Source organism: Balaenoptera borealis, assembly GCF_965194805.1.
Source record: "Balaenoptera borealis genome assembly, chromosome: 20".
Lineage (NCBI taxonomy): Eukaryota > Metazoa > Chordata > Mammalia > Artiodactyla > Balaenopteridae > Balaenoptera > Balaenoptera borealis.
Window position 1 is genome coordinate 48698435 of NC_138879.1, and position 22311 is coordinate 48720745.

At 39.8% G+C, this 22311-nt stretch overlaps 1 protein-coding gene across 4 annotated transcripts in view; it reads right to left on the minus strand.

The window, feature by feature from the left end:
* The window catches only part of METTL16 (methyltransferase 16, RNA N6-adenosine), a 56992-nt gene that overhangs the window by 4246 nt on the left and 30435 nt on the right, over positions 1-22311 (minus strand). For 3 of the 4 annotated variants that reach the window (XM_082370691.1, XM_082370692.1, XM_082370693.1), the window contains exons 7-8: positions 10304-10373; positions 9163-9252 (exon numbers count right to left, since the gene is read on the minus strand). In XM_082370691.1, the coding sequence (XP_082226817.1) occupies positions 9163-9252; positions 10304-10373 (160 nt within the window). The remainder of the gene's footprint in view (positions 1-9162; positions 9253-10303; positions 10374-22311) is intronic. The other variant, XM_082370694.1, reaches the window with a different exon arrangement.

Here is a 22311-nt window from a genome sequence, read left to right on the forward strand (position 1 = left end):
CTCTTCTGACAGAGGTGGTAATCATCTGTGCTCACAAATTCCAATCAGCAAAGTGAAGATATTGCTGTGTTTCTCATTTCCTGCACTATTCTTCTCCAACAGTAAGAATGGACTCATCATCATTTCTAGAACTAAAGGAGAAAAATGCATCCTCACCAAACTTAACAAGAGCTCTATCAAGGATCCACTTTACAAGTGCTAAGGGAGTCAGAAACAACGAAACAGTTTACTGCCTTGTTACACCAGTACCAAAATGAAACCTTCTCTATCTCATATATGGATCCTTTACCTTGCATCCTGGCTCCAGTGTTCCATATACAGTGGTCAATCAAGAAACCTGGTATTTCTGAAGATTTTTAGTGAATTGTTTTAATACACACACATATTCTCAGGATTGTTTTAGTTTTACTCTATTATAGAAACTAGGTAGGCACTCAAAGAGACAGATAATTTATACTTTAGAAATTATCAAAGTTTTATAGCAATCATTCCTCTCCCTTTCTCGTTCGTACTGTAAATTCTTAGTAGGCAGGGCCAGAGTAAAATACAGGAGCAGGTCTTAAAGAAATTAATAGTTAAATTCAACCCCACAGGTTCAACAGTAGGTAACTGTATATATACCCTGTTACAACACCAGTAAATAGAGGCTGTCTGTTTTTCCCCAATTGAGATGATCTTAATTTGCTAATATGCTTTTAAATCTCAAATCACAAATATTTTCAATGAAGAGTTCTACACTCAAACTCATAATATAGTTTAGAAGACAAAGTAACATAAATAATTCAACATTTTAAAGCATAAATTTAAAAATCAATAATTTACAATGGTTAATTCAGTTTAATTGAAAGAATCAGAAGGTGAATTTACAACTGGTTTTGGATTAGAAGATGAACTACTGTATTACCCACCTGAAATTACAATGTGAAAGAAGTTTGGTGGGGAGTTGTAAATTTGTATTGCTTGAACTGCAAGGATTCAATGAATAAAAATCAACAGGGGGAGGAGCGTCAAGTGTTACTAGACTGAAACCATAAATTGGACAAAAACAGTTCTTCAATTTTTAAAATATGCTTTACCTAGCAGAGCTGTCTTTAAATTTCTTAAATCCTCACTCTTACATTAATTTCTAGATCTCAGTGGTACAATTAGTCAGGAGACTTTCAAATTAGGTGTAACCTGACACAATTCCGTGTAGCATGTGTTATGCTGCTGAAGCTCTGCTGTTAACTACAGCTAACGCAGAAACTCCCAATGAAGCCACAGGCTGCGTGAAAGCTTTAAGAGCTCCCTCGTATCTGCAGGAAAAGAAGGGAGTCAATCACTAAGATCTGCTGAGCATGAAGCCACAGCCTCCTCGTTTAGACAAAGCAGCTTCTAGAATGGTCTGGAGGGGAAAGGAGTGCTCTTGGCTACTGCACTGGGGTCTTCCCTGCTCTCCCATACTCTGAATGGCTACTGCCCCAGGTCCTCCAGGAACAAGCAGAATGTCTGTAAGCTGTTATTCAGCACAGGCTGTCATTTATGGAGAAACAAAGCCAAGCAGCCAACACTGACACCTGGCTGGAATACACACAGAAGGTGCGCTGGGAAGGACAGTCAGACCATCTTGCCTTATTCAAATGTGTATCAGCTCTGCTGCCATGAAGTGGACAAAATATTTTGTTGTCTAAGAGTGTGGCTTCCTTATTAACAGCCCAGTGGCATTTCTGTTGTTACCTAATCTGACAGGTTACTGTTTTTAAAATGTCCGCGTAATCATTCCTAGATATATGCAAAAACAATAAAAAGTAAAAAATCAAGGGGAAGAAAAGTTTATGTAGAATGGTACCTATCTAAGAAGGGGCGGCTATAACTACATGTGTATTTCTTTGTAGTAAAACAACCAAACAAACAAAAAACAATGGAAGGATAAATTATAAAATTGTTTAAACAGTAACCCGAGGAGAAGAGGGATTGATTGGGGTGAAAGAGACAAGAGAAAGAAGCTAGACTTCTAACTATATCCTTTTCAATATTTGATTTTGAAACCATGGGTAAATATCTTTTACAATTACAAAACAAAATTAAATAGCACAAAAAGAGGCAATCCCTAAAAGTATGAAGTAGAATGAAACAAATGAACGTAACTGTGTACAGACTTGGTGGCATAAACCCACAAAAAGGAAACATTCCAAATGACTTTAAAATCCATCATGAGACAGTCCCCAAGGACAAAAGAATGAAAAAAAAAAAAAAGAAAAAGCTATTTTCACAAATCATTTGGTGACGATAACTTTGAGACTGCCGTGGTGTATCATGGGCCAAAACAAATGAGTAATTAATTACGGTCAAGGACTGAGATTTCTGGCATGGAATTTTTCAACAGGAGACATAGACAGACAATTGGTGAAGTTAAGTAGAAACTAAATAGAAAGTCTGAACTAGGATGTATTTTATCTTTAAAAAGAAAATCGAAAAATAGTTGCTGCCAGCTCTGGGGAAGAAAAAAAAATATGAACTGGGAGCAACCTGTCATACTAGACAGCAAGGGAGCTACCCTAGACCCTAGTATGATAAGACGACTCAGCATCCAACTTGAATAAACACTCCATGGCCAAAGATGGGACATAATCTGTGCACCAATAAAGATAATAAGTGTAACAGACTGAAAAATACTGAAGTGTAAATCCATGAGTTCATAATAGTCTAAAAACAAAACCTAAACCACCCTCTTTGGTCACTTCTGGGAGATGCTAGGGAACCACTAACTCATTATTCTTGAAACTGAAAAGTAAAGCAAAATAATCAAGCATTTATCCTGCCTTTACCAGATGAACTGTACCTCAACGTAACCAAATAATTGATAAGGGGAAGTTTCTCTTTGTAAGTACTTCAGCAATAAATAAAGAAGGAATAATAGAATCGGAATATCAACATTCTGCAACTCTAAATGAATTAATGGATCCAGGCAATGATCATCAATGACTGCTCACATTGCAAGAAGACAAAAGCAAACATTATGTGCCTCCTGATGGAAGTTCTGAAGCATACCACACACCACCTAGAAAGCAGTCTCCCCCCCTCCGATCAAGACTGTACAATATCTGATCACGTCTCTGGCTCTAACTGCCAATTTACAGGAAAGACAGGGTCTGAGGAACATGCTAACACCACGGAGATGCACTCAGAAAAATCCAGATGTAAAAAAACTCTATAGGACAAATATCCCAGTTTCTTTAACAAATAAATTACAAGGGAGTGGGTGAGAGAAGGGGGAAAGAGGGGGTGGGCAACCAGACTAAAAGCAAGTCAAAGGATATATCAATCAACTGCAACACGTAAAACTTAGTAAGACTCTAGTTTGACAAACTTTAAAACATTTGAGACAGTAAGAAAAATTTGATCAACTGTACAGCCAACATGAAAGAATTATGAATTATTGTGGTTATGTTTTTTTTAAAAGAATCTTCACCTTTTACAGATAAATATGAAAACGGTTATGGATAATATACTGTCTGAGATTTGCTTCAAAATCATCAGGGCAGTGGGAAGGAGTATATGGAATACAAATGAAACAAGAATAGCCATGAGCTGTCAACAGTTAAAGTGGGTGATTGATAGGTAAATACTAGGTGTCTTCCTAGACAGTCAATCGACTCAATATTAAAATTATTTAACTTCAAAAACTAAAAACAAAGATATATATTATGGAATAGAATACAAAATTCAAATGCATATTAAAGAGAAAAGAAGAGACTTCACGAGTACAGAGTGCTTCCTGGGAAATTCTTTATTGTCACCTTGATGCCCAGGGATTTGTCAGAAAACATTTCCTCCTATAGCTGATACTTCAGTCGAAAAGTCTGAGAATCACTGTACCACATCATTTATTCCTTCATTTTCATTCATTTAATAATTATTATTTGAGGACCAGACACTATACTAGGTTGATACCACATAGAAGACACAATATGGACAAAGAATAGTGAACACAGGAGCAGGATCCCAATATCAATTTAGGAAGAGTGAGGGCAAACTTCACAGGTGGCAGTATCTGAACTAACTTGATAGATGAGAGTCTGATGGTCAGAGAGGAATCTCTTGGAGAGGGATCAGAGAGCAGAAGCTCAACATTATTGGGGCATCAAATATGGAGGTGGGTGAGAAGGAATGGTAGGGAATGACAATACAATATATTTTACTGAGCATTTACTGTATGCCAGGCACTGTGTTAATTATATTTAATCCTCAAAACCCTATGTGGTAGGTACTATTATTACCCCCATCTTATAGATGAGGAAACTGAAACTTAGAAAAGTAACCTGCTCAACATAAAGCTAGACAGGGGCCAGCACACAAAAGGCTTTTTCTATACACTATGCAATAGTTTTGGTGTTATCCACCATGCCACAGTTAAACAGAATACCAATACAAACTACTAGGTCACAAAGAAGTTCATGCAGAATACAAATGACTGAAAGAGGTAAGTCCAGAGAGATGTCTATGGGCTGCATGGTTAAGAAGGCTTTATGCAGAAGCTGGAATTGAGCTGGGCTGCAGTGGAGGGAAGTTCACGGGAAGGATCAGAGAAAGGGCTGTAAGCAAAGGCTGTACAAAGTCAGTTATGACTCTGGCATCATGAGAAGACCGTGGACTTCTAATATCGTAGAAGACAGTACAGTCAGGAAAACAGGGAGCAATTAGGACGGAAGGGAAAGTCAAAGACAGATTTGGGAGGCCCAAGGAGCCACTGAGGAGCTATACATTCTTTGAATGGTGAGTTTAGGATGAATCCAAGTGACTGTTACATGGAAGGCTGTTGGGATGGCCTATAAGCAAGGTGATGAAGGGTTGCCTGAGTAGGTTAATATATGGCTAGGCTGGAATAAAAGGCAGTCCTTTGGCAGTACAGTGAGTAGGAGCTTAGGCTGTGAAATCAGACTAATCTGGGCTCCAACCTGACTTTTTAGAGCCTCCAATTTCCTCATCTAGGAAGTGGGGATAATACCACGTACTCGACTGTTGTCAGGTTTAACTAAAATGACATAATGTGTGTGAAGCATTCACATCACAATTTAAAGCACTATATCCACTGCTTTAAATCTACTATACCTACTAACGTCCTGCTTGCAATGCTGCTCCTTAGTAGAAGTCCTACATCATTCCTTTTAACATTCAACAAATACTTATCAAGCACCAACTATGAGTCAGACACTGACAATTCCTCCTCCGTGAAGTCCTCTCACACTAGCCCAGCCTGAACCATTTCCTTTTCTGAACTCCCGAAGTCCACACCATTCTGGTCCCTGCCATTCATTTCATTACTTACTCATATATAAAATTTTCCATCAATACTTCACATGTTTTTCTCCCCCATAAAACTAATCACCATAAGGTACAGAAAATGGTATCTTATTCCTTCAGTATTATCACAATGAACATCACACTTAATAAGAAAAGTAATTAAGAGGAGGAGCCTTAGCTTTGGTTTTGGTCAAGAGCTCAGCTCCCTAACCATCACATCTGTTTTATAGCACAATATACAGTCTGGTATAGTACTGGTTTTCTAACCGTGTCTTAACAGCAGAATCCTTTCAATAAATAAAATTAATACATAATACTGACAAAAGCAGATCAGCTCTGTTTAAAATGAGAGAGAACCCTGAAGTACCAGCCTTACATCTGCCCCCAACTGTCATCCCCTGGGCACCAACACGGAATTCCTCCTCTGTCTAGAATTAGTTTGAGAAGCTGTGGAATAGTATGTGGAGCACTATCAGAAGAGCCCCACTCGGACACTAACAAGGTTATGTAATTAATCTGACCTGTTCCCTCCACTTGTTCTCCAAAAAGCCCTCTAGTTATCACTCCCTAGACAGGAAAGACCCAGGCTCAAAGGAAATGTCTTGAACCCAGGGAGGTCATTTTTTAAAACCAGAGTTCCTGGTTTTAAAAAATGCTGGGTGGGGCTTCCCTGGTGGCGCAGTGGTTGAGAGTCTGCCTGCCAGTGCAGGGGACACGGGTTCGAGCCCTGGTCTGGGAAGATCCCACATGCCGCGGAGCAACTGGGCCCGTGAGCCACAACTACTGAGCCTGAGCATCTGGAGCCTGTGCTCCGCAACAAGAGAGGCCGCGATAGTGAGAGGCCCGCGCACCGCGATGAAGAGTGGCCCCCGCTTGCCGCAACTGGAGAAAGCCCTAGCACAGAAACGAAGACCCAACACAGCCAAAAATAAAAATAATAAATAAATAATTTTTTAAAAAAAAATGCTGGGCAATGCTCAGACCAAGAGTGCACAATTTACTACGGCTACATTATTTTCCCTTTTTCTTTTAACAAGTGTCAAACTTCTGAAAGCAAAGCAAAGCAAACCTAAAATAATGCCTTGAGCAACTAGAGGAGAAGCTCGGACAAAGAGGCATTATAAGTGGCTTGTTAAAATTCTGTAAAGAACCGTCCTTACAATATGCTTCCTTATATTTGTCATCAGTCAGAAATGAATGTACAAAATTCTATCAACACTAGGACTCATCTTTTTGCTGTTAAAATAAATCCAGACAAGAGCAATGGGCTTAGTGTGGGCACCTGAATCAGAAGTGAATTAGAATTTTTCAGCATTCAGCACCAACAGAAACGAATCAGTAGGCCTGAGAGAAGTGAAAACATTAGTTGCCATAGTAACTTGCACATTTACCCTAAAAAGGCGGGAGTTGGGGTGGGATGGGGAAGTAGGTCAATATTTCTGCTTAACTAGCTCTAGTCCTTGGCTTCCTCTCCTCACCTAAAGCAGCATATCCTCCTCCCTCCCCGCCACTGACAGGAGCAAGAGGAGGAAATGAGGTGACCATTTCAAAAAGCAAGGAGTGGGAGAGGTCCAGGTAGAGGGAAGGAGAACCAAGAGGACAGTTCACTAAAAACGTCCCGAGTGCCTTGGGACTACCCCTGGGAAAGCAGATGCTGATCAAGGGCACCAGTGCTAAGAAACTGTTGCTGGGTTACCACAAATCAGAAATTGCCAATTTCCCTGTAGCAGTTTAAGTGTACCTAATGGAACACTTGGGAAGGCATTATTAACAACTTTGGGTTGGGGGTAGTGGTGGGGAGGGATGAGTACTCTGGCATGGGAGAAACCTGAGGCCCTTAGCAAGAGGCATTCTTTGATGGCTGAAACTATGAACAGGGCTCAAGGACAGCCTAAAAGACAGGGAGGGAGGGAGCAAGGAAAGTAAGCTGATTTTGCTACCCAGAAACATAGTGCTCTTTGATACTCTGATTTGAAATAGCTATTAATCCAAGAGGGCAAGGGTGACGCTGGTCCCTGAGATGGCCTGAAGAGTGCCAGAGCTCATTACCAGCTCTTCTGCCTGTGGTACCAACAAGTGCAGAAAGCAGGTTAAACAGAAAGCATTTGAAAACAGGTGCAGTTCCATTTTTCTGCAGCTGTTATTGTCTGCACAGGGATAAGCTAGGACATTACTAATGATTTTAACCATTTGGTGGGAAAGCCCTAGTGTTGTTCTAGAAGACAACAGAAAGGATAATCCCTCAGGGAGGTCAAAAAAGCAGAACCATCTTTTTTAACCAGTGAGAATTTCAAACACAAACCTCTAGATACCCTACTGCATGGCACAGAGGCAAGTCTAGGCTTCCATCGGCAGGCCAATCACACTTGACTGGGAAACTTATTTCAGTACAGCAGCACACCTAGCTGCAGAGCACAGGAAGGAAAGGCTCAGTTTCAAATCTGAGCTCATGTATTCAGAAACATCTGCAAATCATCCCCTTGTACTTCTGCACATGTCTCTACTCCTCTGCCCTATGGGAGAAGGAAAGAGCCTCATAGACACAGCAACATTTAAGAGAGGCTCTGGAGACCAAGCGTGGCCAAGACCTTGGGAGAGGAGCACCCAGAACAAGCCTGTGGTGTGGACAGAGGATTAGAGACGGCAAGGTACCAGGTACCTAAATACCTAAATACCAGGTATTTAGGCCTCCGTAAATACTGTGGGAAGAAGCAGCCCACGCTGAGCAACGTGTGCCTGAACGTTAAGGCGGACAGCTCCAGGCAACAGTAAGTCAATCATTCTTCCAAGGGAAATGTGAGAACAAACAGATGCTATTCTATTACCACCTCTTAGCACGGCCCAGAAAAATTATTCGGTCTAAGCAGTTCAGAAACATTTTTCTTTTGCATATAGCAGCACAGAGGACAAAGAGAATTTTGTGGAACAAATCATGTTTTAAAACGTTCTATTACGGAAGAATGTTCAAGCTCAAGCACATGCAAAGTAGACAAAATAGGGTAATGAACTATCACCCAGCTTCAAAACTGATCAGTATTCCAGTGCTAATCTTAAAGCCGAGACAGAACCCTTCACTGGAATGATCTCTAAGTTTTACACATCAAAAGCCTGCAACCCCAAATGGTAATTTCTACATCCACCAGGAACCCCAGGAGATAGCTACTCTAGGAAAACAGCAGTGTTAAGAGAAAATAAACAGACTTCAATTTCAGTGCTTGAGGAATATCTAACAGAATAATCATACCCACAAAGTTTTTGTACCTGAATTTTTTAATTCCTAAAAGATGCATTTCCAATTCATTTATGTCTGCTGAGTAACAATCAATGAGTTGCACAAACTCACAGAGAAAGGTTCCACAGTCACCACGGTCAGCCTTCCAGGACCATGTCTGGTTTACAACCACTTTCCATTCTTTTTTTTTTTTTTTTTCTCCAGCTTCATTGAGGTACAAATGGCATATATCATTGTGTAAGTTTAAGGTGTACAATTGTGATGATTTGTTGCACAAATATCGTGAAATGACTACCAAATAAGGTTAGTTAACACCTCAATCACCTCACATAATTACTTTTTTTTTTGTGGTGAGAACACAAGATCTATTCTGTTAGCAACTTTAAGGTATATAATACAGTATTGTTAACTATAGTCACCACGCCGTACATTAGATCCCAAGAACTTATTCATCTTACAACTGGAAGTATAACCTTTGACCAACATCTCCTCATTTCCCCATTGCAACCCCTCCCCTTTCCATTCTGACATAAGCATTTGGGGCAAACTTCAGGAAAACAGGACAGTACAGATTTAGTTCATTTATGACCTACTAAAACCCACCATGTGCTGGAATTCAGAGAAGCTACAGGAAGGTCTCTACTTACTGGTACTGTTACATCATCATAAAAACTCCAAGCCAAAGCCCACCTCATTGTCCGACCTTGGCAGAATTCAGTGTAGGTGACTTTAGGAACCTGAAACCAGCAAACACAGCATCTCATCATTCTAGTAATTCTACTATGTTTCTGGCTCCTGCCTCATGTTAAATTATATGTTGGTCGTTCTTTTTATCAGTTAACAAACACTACCGTCCAAAAACAGTTACGCACAGCTGCCTAATAATCAATGAATAAATTACCTCTCAATAAAGTTGTGGGCTTTCTTCCTGCCATAAAACACAAGAGAGAATTTATAGTTCTGGCCTGAAGGTCCAATATATGAAACACTCAAAACACAGCCCTTCAGAGAACCACTGGTAAAATGATTCAAATGTTCTTTTGTTTAGGAAAGAGAGCCTCTAAGGCCTAGCTAGACACAGCTATCTAGTCTCCCTTTTGTCTACCAGATTTTAGGAAAGAAAACAGAACTACTTTCTAGCTGTTACAATTTTAACAAAGAAAAGGTGTTGTGGGGAAAATAGGATGAGTAGAATGTCAGAGAGAAAACTGAAATCAGAAACTTGGTTCTACCGCTGAACCCACATCTGACCCCCTTCTCTGTAAAAGTCACCCTGCTCCTGCCTATTCATGCCCAAACACCATAAACTGGGAGGGGAGTTGGGGAAGTATGTATTTGTCACCTGCTTTTCAAAACAAAAGCAAGGGGCTGAACTTGTGTTGGTCACACCATAGTGGGGTGAAGATCACACACCGGACTGAAGATCATTCTGGTTTCAGCTGTTCGGTGATAACTAGACGTGTGACCTGGAACAAGCCCCTTAGCTTCAGTTTCTGCAGTTATAATGGAGTCAGATGTGGGGTCAGTGGTAGGCAGACACCAGGTTTTTTGATGTCTGGTTTCTCTCTGACATTCTACTCATCCTGTTTTCCCCATCTTTTCTTATTGGTCAAAGAAGGCCTTATTTTAATAATTTATAAAAAGTTCCCTTTAGCCCCAAAATTACAACATTAAAAAATAAACAAACAAAAAACACATTTAGAGCTTTTAGGTATAAAGGACAGTTCTATCTATACTCCAAGTACCATCAAAAGTGGATACACCAGAATAGTAATGACAAAGCCTTACCCCTTGTATTCGAAGTTCTTCCTTCAGAGGAGCCAGGCTGCATTTCTTTCCCAGCATACAGCTATACCACCTGGAGGGGGGAATCAGGCAAGTCAAACACTGTTTATGTGGTTATACGTTTTTACAGTTAAGCATTACTCAAGTGAAAAAGATAAGAGTAGCAAACAAATATTGAGTTAAGTTACAAGTGACAATAACAAGAATTGTATCAATAGCCCAAAGCAACTTAAACAAAAAGCCACTTAGCCTCTCCAATGATTTTAGTGCTGTATGTATGTGGAAAGAGAGTAAGAGAGAGAGGTCTCACCTGCAGTGTGCTCAGAATGAAGGTCATTTAGCTTTGGGACAGAAATTAGTTAATAAACAACAGTAAAAACATGCATATACACCCCGCCACACACCATATTAAAAGAAATTCTAAAATCTAGCATGAACCTGTATTTTGAGATGCACTCACTTGCAAATAACTTAAGAATATATATTGCATTAAAGTTTCAACAGAACATGAAATCAATTTCTTCTATAGCAAATACAAATCCAGAAGAGGGAGTAGGAAGATGGAGTGAACTGGTTAAAAGGTAAAAGGACAGACCTTATTTCTTCTGATTATTCTAAAAAGTTTGCAAAGTATAAAATTTATACAGGACTTCTGCTTCAGCATATGAAGGATTAACTAGTAAGGAAATTGCCCTTCCACCATAAACTAGGAAACTGGACAAAATATATGAAACAATTTTTCAGACACTGGACAACTGCAGTGAAGACCTATGATCTCAGAGAGACAAACAAGGTGAGCCCTGTAACTAACTGCCAGAGCTTACTGCCTGAAGGAAATTCCCAAGCTGCAAAGCAGGGAAAGGAAACTAAAACAGAACCCAATAATCTTGCTGAATTGATGAGACAGAGACTGGAGTTCAGAGAGGCTGAGGCAGTAAGAATGTGAAGAGCAAAATATAAGAGGAAGGAGCTGCATACGGAGAGAATTCTGGGCACCTGCAGAGGAGGTCGCTGGAATATTCTGCAGAATGATCTACATGTGTGGGGTGGAGGCTAGGGAAAGAACTCTCAGAAAGCAGTAAGCTGAACAATTCCTGGATTCCAGACAGCTGGGACTAGTTTGTGGATCTACTAGTCAGAGCAGAAAGACCCTGTTAATAAAAGGGGCATCTAGTGGAGTCCTGGAAAGGATACTGCTTTGTAATGGGCTACAGCCTGTTCTATATCTACCCTAATAAAGCTTAAAAGCAAGATTTGAAAGGATCCAACTCATCACAAGTAACTCAAGTAACCATCAAAACAAAGTTCAACACCCTTTAAAGGAATACAATGAAATGCAGCACCCCCAAACATAAGATATGCAATGTGCAGCATCCAGTCAAAAACTACCAGACATTGAAAGAAGCAGGAGGGCTTCCCTGGTGGCACAGTGGTTAAGAATCCGCCTGCCAATGCAGGGGACACGGATTCGAGCCCTGGTCTGGGAAGATCCCACGTGCCGCAGAGCAACTAAGCCCGTGTGCCACAACTACTGAAGCCCGTGCGCCTAGAGCCCATGCTCCGCAACAAGAGAAGTCACCATGATGAGAAGCCCACACACCGCAATGAAGAGAAGCTCCTGCTCGCCGCAACTAGAGAAAGCCCACACATAGCAACAATGACCCAATGCAGCCAAAAATAATAAATAAAATAAATAAAAATAAAAAAAGCAGGAAAATGACTCACAACCAGGATTTAAAAATCAATCACTAGAAACAGACCAAGACATAAGAGAGATGATGGAATTAGGAGATGAGGACATCAAAACAGCTATTAGAAATATGCTCCATAACAAACATGGACATGATGAAGAGCAAGAGGGAAGATATAAAAACTAACCAAATGGAACTTCTAGACATGAAAATTATAATCTCTAAAATAAAAAATTCACAGATGGGATTAACAGCATATTAGACTCTGCAAAAGAAAAGATGTGTGAACTTGAAGACACAGCAAAACAACTACCTGAAATAAAGCACACAGGGGGGGAAAAAAAAAAAGAAAAAGACCAAAAAAATAAAATGCAGCACCAGTGACCAATGGGACAATATCAAGCAGTACACATAACTGGGGGTTCAGAAAAGGGGCAAAAGGGGGACAAAAATATTTGAAAAAAAGGTCAAAATTTTTCCAAAACTGATAAAAACTATAAACACATATACAAGAAGTTCAATGAACTCCACACAGAAGAAACATAAAGAAAACCATACTATATATTTAAAACAGCCAACAAGGACCTACTGTATAGCACAAGGGAACTCTGCTCAATACTCTGCAATAACCTAAATGGGAAAAGAATTTGAAAAAGAATAGATATATCTATATGTATAACTGAATCACGTTGCTGTACACCTTAAACTAACACAACATTGTTAATCAACTCTACTCCAATATAAAATAAAAATTAAAACAAAAAACATACTAAGGCACCTTATAATCAAATTACGGAAAATTAGAGATAAAAAGAAAAATCTTAAAAGCAGGGAGAGGGTAGAGTCACTTTTTGTTCAAAAGAATAAAGATAAATATTTAATATCAGACTTCTCATCAGAAATAATGCAAGCCAGGGCTTCTCTGGTGGCACAGTGGTTAAGAGTCCACCTGCCAATGCAGGGGGCCCGGATTCAATCCCTGTTCAGGGAACTAGATCCCATATGCATGCTGCAACTAAGGAGCCCAAGTGCCGCAACTAAGGAGCTGGTGAGCCGCAACTAAGGAGCCCGCCTGCCTCAACTAAGACCCAGCTCAACCAAATAAATAAATAAATATATATATATATTTTTAAAATGTTGATTCAAAAAAAAAAGGAAAACAACCAGAATACAATATCCAGGAACTGTGGGACAACTACAAAAGGTATAAAATATGTGTAATGGAAATCTAGAAGGAAAAGAAAGAGAAAAGAACAGAAGAATCTGAAACAATGACTGAGAATTCCCCCAAATTAATGTCAGACACAAACCACAGATCCAGGAAGCTAAGAGAACACTGAGCAGAAAAAACGCCCAGAAAACTACACCTAGGCGTGTGATTTTTAAAACACAGAAAATCAAAAAGATAAAGAAAAAATCCTCAAAGAAGCTAGAAAAAGATACACCTTACCTATTGATAAGAATTACATCCAACTTGGGCTTCCCTGGTGGTGCAGTGGTTGAGAGTCTGCCTGCCAATGCAGGGGACACGGGTTCGAGCCCTGGTCTGGGAGGATCCCACATGCCGCGGAGCGACTAGGCCCGTGAGCCACAATTACTGAGCCTGCGCGTCTGGAGCCTGTGCTCCACAACAAGAGAGGCCACGACAGTGAGAGGCCCGCGCACCGCGATGAAGAGTGGCCCCCACTTGCCGCAACTGGAGAAAGCCCTCGCACGGAAGCGAAGACCCAACACAGCCAAAATAAATAAATAAATTTATTAAAAAAAAAAAAAAAAAAAAAGAATTACATCCAACTTGTCTTAAGAAATCAAGCAAGCAAGAAGAGAGTGGAGTGAAATACTTATTTCAGACACAGCTGACTTCAAACCAAGGCAAGTTATCGGGAATAATTACACAATGCTAAAGATGACAATCTTCCAAGAAGACTTAACAATCCTTAATGTTTGTACCTAACAACAGAGCATCAAACTACATGAGGCAAAAACTGATAGAGCTGCAAGGAGAAATGGATGAATCCTCTACTAGAGATGGAAACTTCAACAACCCTCTATCAGAATGGACAGATCCAGCTGGCAGAAAATCAGTAAAGACATAGTTGAACTCACAATACCATCAATCAACTGGCTCTAATGACATCTATAAACTATTCATCCAACAACAGCAGAATACACATTCCTCTCAAGCTCACATGGAATATTCACCAAGACAGACCGTGTTCTGGGCCGTAAAATACATGTTAACAAATTTTAAAGAATAAAAATCATACAACACCTGCTCTTACACCACAGGGAATTAAACTTGAAATCAGTAACAGAAAGAGAACTGGAAAATCCCCAAATACTTGGAGATTAAACAATACATTTCTAAATAACACATGGGTCAAAGAAGAAATCTCAAGAGAAAGTAAGCAATATTTTTTTAAAAAATAAATTTATTTATTTATTTTTGGCTGCACTGGGTCTTCGTTGCTGCGTGTGGGCTTTTCGCTAGTTGCGGCGAGTGGGGGCTACTCTTTGTTGCGGTGCACGGGCTTCTCATTGCGGTGGCTTCTCTTGTTGCGGAGCATGGGCTGTAGGCGCGCGGGCTTCAGTAGCTGTGGCACACGAGCTTAGTAGTTGTGGCTCGTGGGCTCTAGAGCACAAGCTCAGTAGTTGTGGCGCATGGGTTTACTTGCTCCATGGCATGTGGGATCTTCCCAGGCCAGGGCTCGAACCCGTGTCCCCTGCATTGGCAGGCGGATTCTTAACCACTGTGCCACCAGGGAAGTCCTAAGCAATATTTTTAACTAAATGAAAATGAAAATACAACTTGTTAAAATGTGAGTAGTGAAAGCAGTGCTTGAGGGAAATTTATAGCATTGAATAAATACATTAGAAAAGAAAGATCTAGGGCTTCCCTGGTGGCACAGTGGTTGAGAATCCGCCTGCCAATGCAGGGGACATGGGTTCGAGCCCTGGTGTGGGAAGATCCCACATGCCGCAGAGCAACTGGGCCCGTGAGCCACAATTACTGAGCCTGCGCGTCTGGAGCCTGTGCTCCGCAACAAGAGAGGCCGCGATAGTGAGAGGCCCACGCACCGCGATGAAGAGTGGCCCCCACTTGCCACAATTAGAGAAAGCCCTCGCACATAAACGAAGACCCAACACAGCCATAAATAAATAAATAAATAAACAAACAAAAAAAACACAACACTGAGCTTTCCTACAATCTACACTTCCCTGTACGTGGCACTCCACAACATTTAAAAAAAAAAAAAAAGAAAAGAAAGATCTAAGATCTATCATCTAAGCTTCCACCTCAGGAAGCTAAAAGAGCAAATTAAATACAAAACAAACAGAAGAAAAGAAATAATAAAAATTGAAATCAGGAAATCAACAGAGAAAAATCAATGAAGTCAAAAGTTGGTTCTTTAAAAAGATCAATAAATTCAATAAGCCTCTAGCCAGGCTAAGAAAAAAAAAGAAAGGACACAGATTCCTAATAACCAAAATGAAATGGAGCAAAGACAGTCTTTTCAACAAATGGTGCTGGCCTAGACATCCACATTATAAAAAAAAACAAAACAAAACTATAAAACTCCTAGAAGATAATATAGGAGAAGATCTAGATGACCTTGGATTTGGTAATGACCTTGTAGATGCCAACACCAAAGGCAGGATCCATGAAAGAAAGAATTGATAATCTGGACTTCATTAAGCTCTGTGAAAGATACTGTCAAGAGAATGAAAAGACAAGTCACTGATAGGGAGAAAATACTTACAGAACACATATCTGACAAAGGACTGTTATCTGAAATATACAAAGAACTCTTATAACTCAACAATATGAAAACAAACCTGGTTTTAAAATGGGTATCTAATAAGATACCCATCAAGGAAGATATACAGATGGTAAACAGGCATATAAAAAGATGCTCCAAATCACATGTCATCAAGGAAATGGAAATTAAAATGAGATACCACTACACACCTATGGCCAAAATCCAGAACACTAACAATACCAAATGCTGGTAAAGATATTGAGCAACAGAAGCTCTCATTCACTGTTAGTGGAAAGGCAAAAAAGGTCTAGCTGCTTTGGAAGACAGTTTGGCAGTCTTCCAAACATACTCTTACCATGTGATCCAGCAATCGTGCTCATTGGTATTTACCCAAAGGAGCTGAAAACTTATGCCCACACAAAAATACGCACACAGATGTCTATAGCAGCTTTATTCATAACTGTCAAAACTTGGAAACAACCAAGATGCCCTTCAGTAGGTGAATGGATAAATAAACTGTGGTACATTTGGACAATGTAATATTATTCAGCGTTAAAAAGAAATGAGCGGGCTTCCCTGGTGGCGCAGTGGTTGAGAATCTGCCTGCCAATGCAGGGGACACGGGTTCGAGCCCTGGTCTGGGAAGATCCCACATGCCACGGAGCAGCTGGGCCCATGAGCCACAACTACTGAGCCTGCGCGTCTGGAGCCTGTGCCCCGCAACGGGAGGGGCCGCGATAGTGAAAGGCCTGCGCACCGCGATGAAGAGCGGTCCCCGCACCGCGATGAAGAGTGGCCCCCGCTTGCCGCAACTAGAGAAAGCCCTCGCACGAACCGAAGACCCAACACAGCCAAAAATAAATAATAAATAAATAAATAAAGTAGCTACAAAATTAAAAAAAAAAAAAAAGTGACAATTTAAAAAAAAAAAAAAAAGAAATGAGCTATTAAGCCATGAAAAGACATGGAGGAAACTTAAATACATATGACTAAGTGAAAGAAGCCAATCTGAAAAGGCTACATAGTGTATGATTCTAACTATACGGCACTCTGGAAAAGGCAAAATTATAGAGATGATAAAAAGATCAGTGGGTGGGGGGGAAGGGGGTGAATACATAGAGCATAGAGGATTTTTAAGGCAGTGGAAATATTATGTATGATATTATAATGGTGGATACTTGTAAATACATATGTGTCCAAACTCACAGAACATACAACAGCAAGGATGAACCCTAATGTAAATGATGGACTCTGGGTGATAATGAAGTGTCCATGTAGGCTCATCAATTTTAACAAACATCCCACTCTGGTGAGGAATACTGAGAATGCGGGAGGTTATGCATGTGTAGGGCAGGAGTATATGGGAAATCTCTGTAATTTCCCCTCAATTTTGCTGTACCTTAAACTAGTCTAAGAATTAAAGTCTATGTACACTTGAAACTAACACAACATTGTAAATCAACTAGAATCCAATAAAATTAAAAAAAAAAAAGTCTATTACAAAAGAAAGAGAGATACGGGAATGACCAACAAGCACATGTAAAGATGCCCCCATCACTGGTCATCGGTGAAATGCAACTTAAAACCAGAATGAGATATCACTATATAACCATTAGAATGGATAAACTTTAAAAGAATGACAATATCAAATGGTGTCAGCTGGAACTCTCAAACATTGCTGGTGAGAATGTAAAATAGTACATACAGCCACTTGAAAACAGCCTGGCAACTTGACTCAGGAATCCTACTCCTAGGTATTTACTCAAGACAGAGGAAAACTTAAGTCCACACGAAGACTTGTATGCAAATGTTCACAGCGGTGTTATCCATACTAGCCAAAACCTGGAAATGACCCAAATGTCCATCAACTGGTGAGTGGATTAACAAATTGGGTATATGCACATAACAGCATACTACTTAGCAATAAAAAGGGAGACTATTCATACAATGCATGGACATGCTACGCCAAAGCCTGTTTTGTGTTCTTTCATGAGATGGCAAGTCAGGCGCAGCCACGAGGAGACAGAGGACAGGCTCAGGAAAAAACAAAGTTTATTATACTTACAACTCCTAGAGACAGGCAGGACTCACCATGCAGGGTCACATGGGGAAGACACTAGGGTGGTCAGGAGGCAGATGACAGGAGTGAGGGGAGTGCTTAGGCCACGGCCTTTATTGGCGTCTCCTCAGGACGGGCCAGGCAGGGCAAGGGCAGCACTTTAGGATCAGCTAGTGTGAATAACCTCCGTGGGCTCTGGGCTATGGAGTGGTCCCCAGTTGCCTGGCACCCAGCCCTGGGATGACTCAGGCAGAGGAAGATGGCCTCCTGGGCTGAAAGGGCAGAGAGAGGAGGGAGGGCTCTGGTCTTGCAGATCCAAGGCCTGCTCAGGCTGGTCCTTTGCCATATCTAAGAAGCGAAGAGCCCAGGGAGGGGCAGTCTCCCCCAGCCAGAGAGGTCAAAACATCATAATACACAGAAAAGTTAAAATATTTACAATACAAAGCCAGACACAAAAAACTACATTCTGTATGATTCCATTTATTTAAAAGTCTAAACAGGCAAAACTACTGTGACACAACAACTAAAGCCCGCGTGCCTAGAGCCCGTGCTCCGCAACGAAGAGTAGCCCCTGCTCGCCACAACTAGAGAAAAGCCCGTACGCAGCAACAAAGACGCAACACAGCCAAAAAATAAATAAAACAAAACAAAAAACAAACAAACAAACAACTACTGTGACAGAAAAATCAGTGATCACTAGAGGCTGGGTAGGGTGGGAAGAGACTGCAAAGGGCCACTAGGGAACTTTTTTACAGTGATGGAAATGTTCTATTATCTTGATTGTGGTGGTGGTAATGTACACATTTGTCAAAATGCATCAAATCATACACTTAAATTGGAGAATGTAACTGTAAGTAAGTTATACCTCAATAGAACTGATTTAAGTATATAAATTTCTAAATAATAATGTACCTTATATCTTCAAATATAAAGAATAGTTAACAATACAGTAATGTTTTGCATATTTCTTGCTTTATAACATAGCTTAGTTATACTAGCAATACATAATCTGTATCCTGCTTTTTTCACCAAGCATCATAATTACTCCTGTCATTTGAAATTCATCTAATTGCACATTAGTTTTAAAGAGAAATTTCAGATTAAGGGGATATACATTCAATATGTATCTGTCTGTATGCAAAATAGCTACTATGAAGGTGAATTTTAAAGTAACAAAAACTCTAAGTGAATTTAAGAGCCTCTAAAATCACATGCCAAGTTAAAACTACAAAAAATTTCCATTTTTATGAGTTGGAAACTGTTGAAGACTGGCAATTTTATACGGTTCAACCTAACACATTAAATAATACAGATGAAAATCTAATTAATTATAAAAGTATGACAAAAACTATTATACTGCTTTAGAAGTAGTGTGCATTAACCAATATTTTATTTGTTTTTATTGTTTGTGGGTTCAACAACGGATGACAATCCTTATTTTTGTTTAAACAATCCTTTTTCTGATTTGAAAACACAAATAAATAATTGTCCTACCTAAATTACTTTAAACAAACCTGGGTAAATTTACTCAGAGCACAATCTATTGCATTTGGCGGCTTTACAAGGTTTGGAAGAAAAAGAATATGCTCCCTTTAAGAAGGCAGTGGAGAAATCATTAACCAGGAATTAAAAGCCTTTGGTAAGTTAGGAACAAGATGAAGGAAAAGAAATTAAGAGCAATTAGTACTCACAAAGTAACAGTATAAAATAGGTTAATTAACACCTTTCTTTTAAAATTAGCATTCCGGAATAGATTTTTAAAAAAATTTTTTTTCATTGAAGTATAGTTGATTTACAATGTGTTAATTTCTGCTGTACAGCAAAGTGACTCAGTTATACACATACAGACATTCTTTTTTATACTCTTTTCCATTATGGTTTATCCCAGGATACTGAATATAGTTCCCTGTGCTATACAGTAGGACCTTGTTGTTCATCCATTCTGTAGGTAATAGTTTGCACCTACTAACTTCAAACTCCCACTTCATCCCTCCACCATCTCCTCTCCCCCTTGGCAACCACAAGTCTGTTCTCTATGTCAGTGAGTCTGTTTCTGTTTCATAGATAGGTTCATTTGTGCCATATTTTAGATTCCACATATAAGTGATATAATATGGTATTTGTCTCTCTCTTTCTGACTTCTTCACTTAGTATGATCATCTGTAGTTGCATCCATGTCCTGAACAGATTAGATCAGAGTCACCAGAAGCCAAGAAAAGGCCCAGAACAGAGACAAAAGAAAGATGCTACAAATTTCCTCAGGAAATGAAGGGAAGCAAATATTTAAATAACTCAGGCTTGTAATATGTCGTTGGTACTTAACATGGGCTTGGCAGAGTTCATTTCTTTTAACCCTTACTGTAAGCTAAGTAGTATATTGTGAATCTTTTCTTTTTTCTTTCTTTTTTTTTTTTGGCCACACGGCTTGCAGGATCGTAGTTCCCTGACCAGGGATTGAACCCACGCCCTTGACAGTGAAAGCGCAGAGTCCTAACCACTGGACCACCAGGGAATTCCCTATCTTAAGATTGAATCTCATCAATATATCAACTGTTTTCTGCAAGTTATATTTCTTATAGAACAAGCAGAAGTAATTGGGTGTATTAAAAATTGTTTTAGCTTCACTTTTTAAAAAAATGCCTACTGAGGGACTTCCCTCGTGGTCCAGTGGTAAAGAATCCGCCTTCCAATGCAGGGGACACAGGTTCAATCCCTGGTTAGGGAACTAAGATCCCACATGCCATGGGGCAACTAAGCCCGTGCGCCACAACTACTGAACTCGCGCGCCTCAACTAGAGCCCACATGCCACAAACTACAGAGCCCACTTGCCCTGGAGCCCACGCGCCACTAGAGAAAAGCCCACGCACCGCAACGAAAGATACCGCAGGCCTCAACGAAGATCCTGTGTGCCGCAGGCAACTAAGACCTGACGCAACCAGAAAAAAAAAAAGCCTACCCATTAGATCCTAGCTACTCTCAACAGGCATCTTGTGACAACTAATCAAAACGCATGTAGGAAAAAAAAATGAAAAGGAAGATCAGTTACCCAAGAGATTTTGAACCCATTATACTATTTTAATGATGAAAGTAGCACTCCACTCATTACAGCATTTAGTAATTCCTTAGAGACAGCAGGTTTCAAGAAAAATTATTTTGAAATTATTTCAAACGTATAGAAATTGCAAGGTTAGTACAAATGATTCCAGTACACTCTTCACCCAGATTCACTGTACTTTGCCCCATTTGCTTGCTCTGTGTGTGTTTTTTTCTAAACCATTTGAGAGTTAGCTACAGACATCATCATGCCCCTAATGTTAAATATTTTGGCATGTACATTTTCAAAACAAGGACATTCTCTTTTATAACCACAGAACAATGATCAAATTGAGAAAATTTAACACTCATACGATACTATTATCTGGAATACAGTCCATACTCAAATTTCACCAATTATCCCGATAACGTCCTTCATGTCAATTTTCTCCCCTGATGCAAGATCCAATCTAGGATTACGCATTTCATTTACGTGTCAAGTCTCTTTAGTCTCTTTCAATCTGGAACAGTTCTGTGGTCTTTTTTTACTTTCAGGACCTTAATATTTTTGAAAAATTGTCTTACAAAATCCCTCAAGTTGGTTTCTCTGAAATTTCCTCATAGATTCAGGTAAAACATTTTGGGCATGAAGAGCACAGAGGTGCTACGTGTCCTTCTAGGTGACCCCCATCAGGAGGTGATCACCTGGTCAAGGTGGTATCCCCCAGTCTCTCCACTATAAAGTTACCATATATCCCTCTGTAACTGAAATACTTTGTAACTGGGGAAATACTTTGAAACTATGAAAATATCCTGTTCCTCTTCAAACTTTCCATTGTTGATTCCTCCATGAAATCAATTATTACTATAATGACTGCAAAACAGTGATTTTTCTAATTTTATTATTCCTTCTACATTTATTAGTTGGCATTCTAGAGTAAACAAGGAGCTTTTCCTCTATCCCCCTATGTATTTTATTTGCTTACTTTATTCAGTGGGTTATAATCCATTATTGTCATTATTCATTCTCAGCTTATATTGTCCCATATTGTTCTTTTAACAATGTGGGAGCTGGCTCCTATGTTCTTTTAACATTTAATACCATAAAAGGTATTATCCCAACCTTACAGACAAGGAAAATGAAGTGGCTTACCCTTTTATAAAGGTAAGTCAAAGTTTGTTGTAGAACTGGACAGTCTTTCAGCTGGAAAATTAACTAAAAGCTCAGTTATAAAATTTACAATTGTTCTTTTTTTTTTTTAATTTTATTTTTGGCTGTGTTGGGTCTTCGTTGCTGCGCGCAGGCTTTCTCTAGTTGCAGTGAGCGGGGGCTACTCTTCACTGCTGTGCACAGGCTTCTCATTGTGGTGGCTTCTCTTGTTGCAGAGCACAGGCTCTAGGCATGCAGGCTTCAGTAGTTGTGGCTCGCAGGCTCTAGAGCACAGGCTCAGTAGTTGTGGTGCACT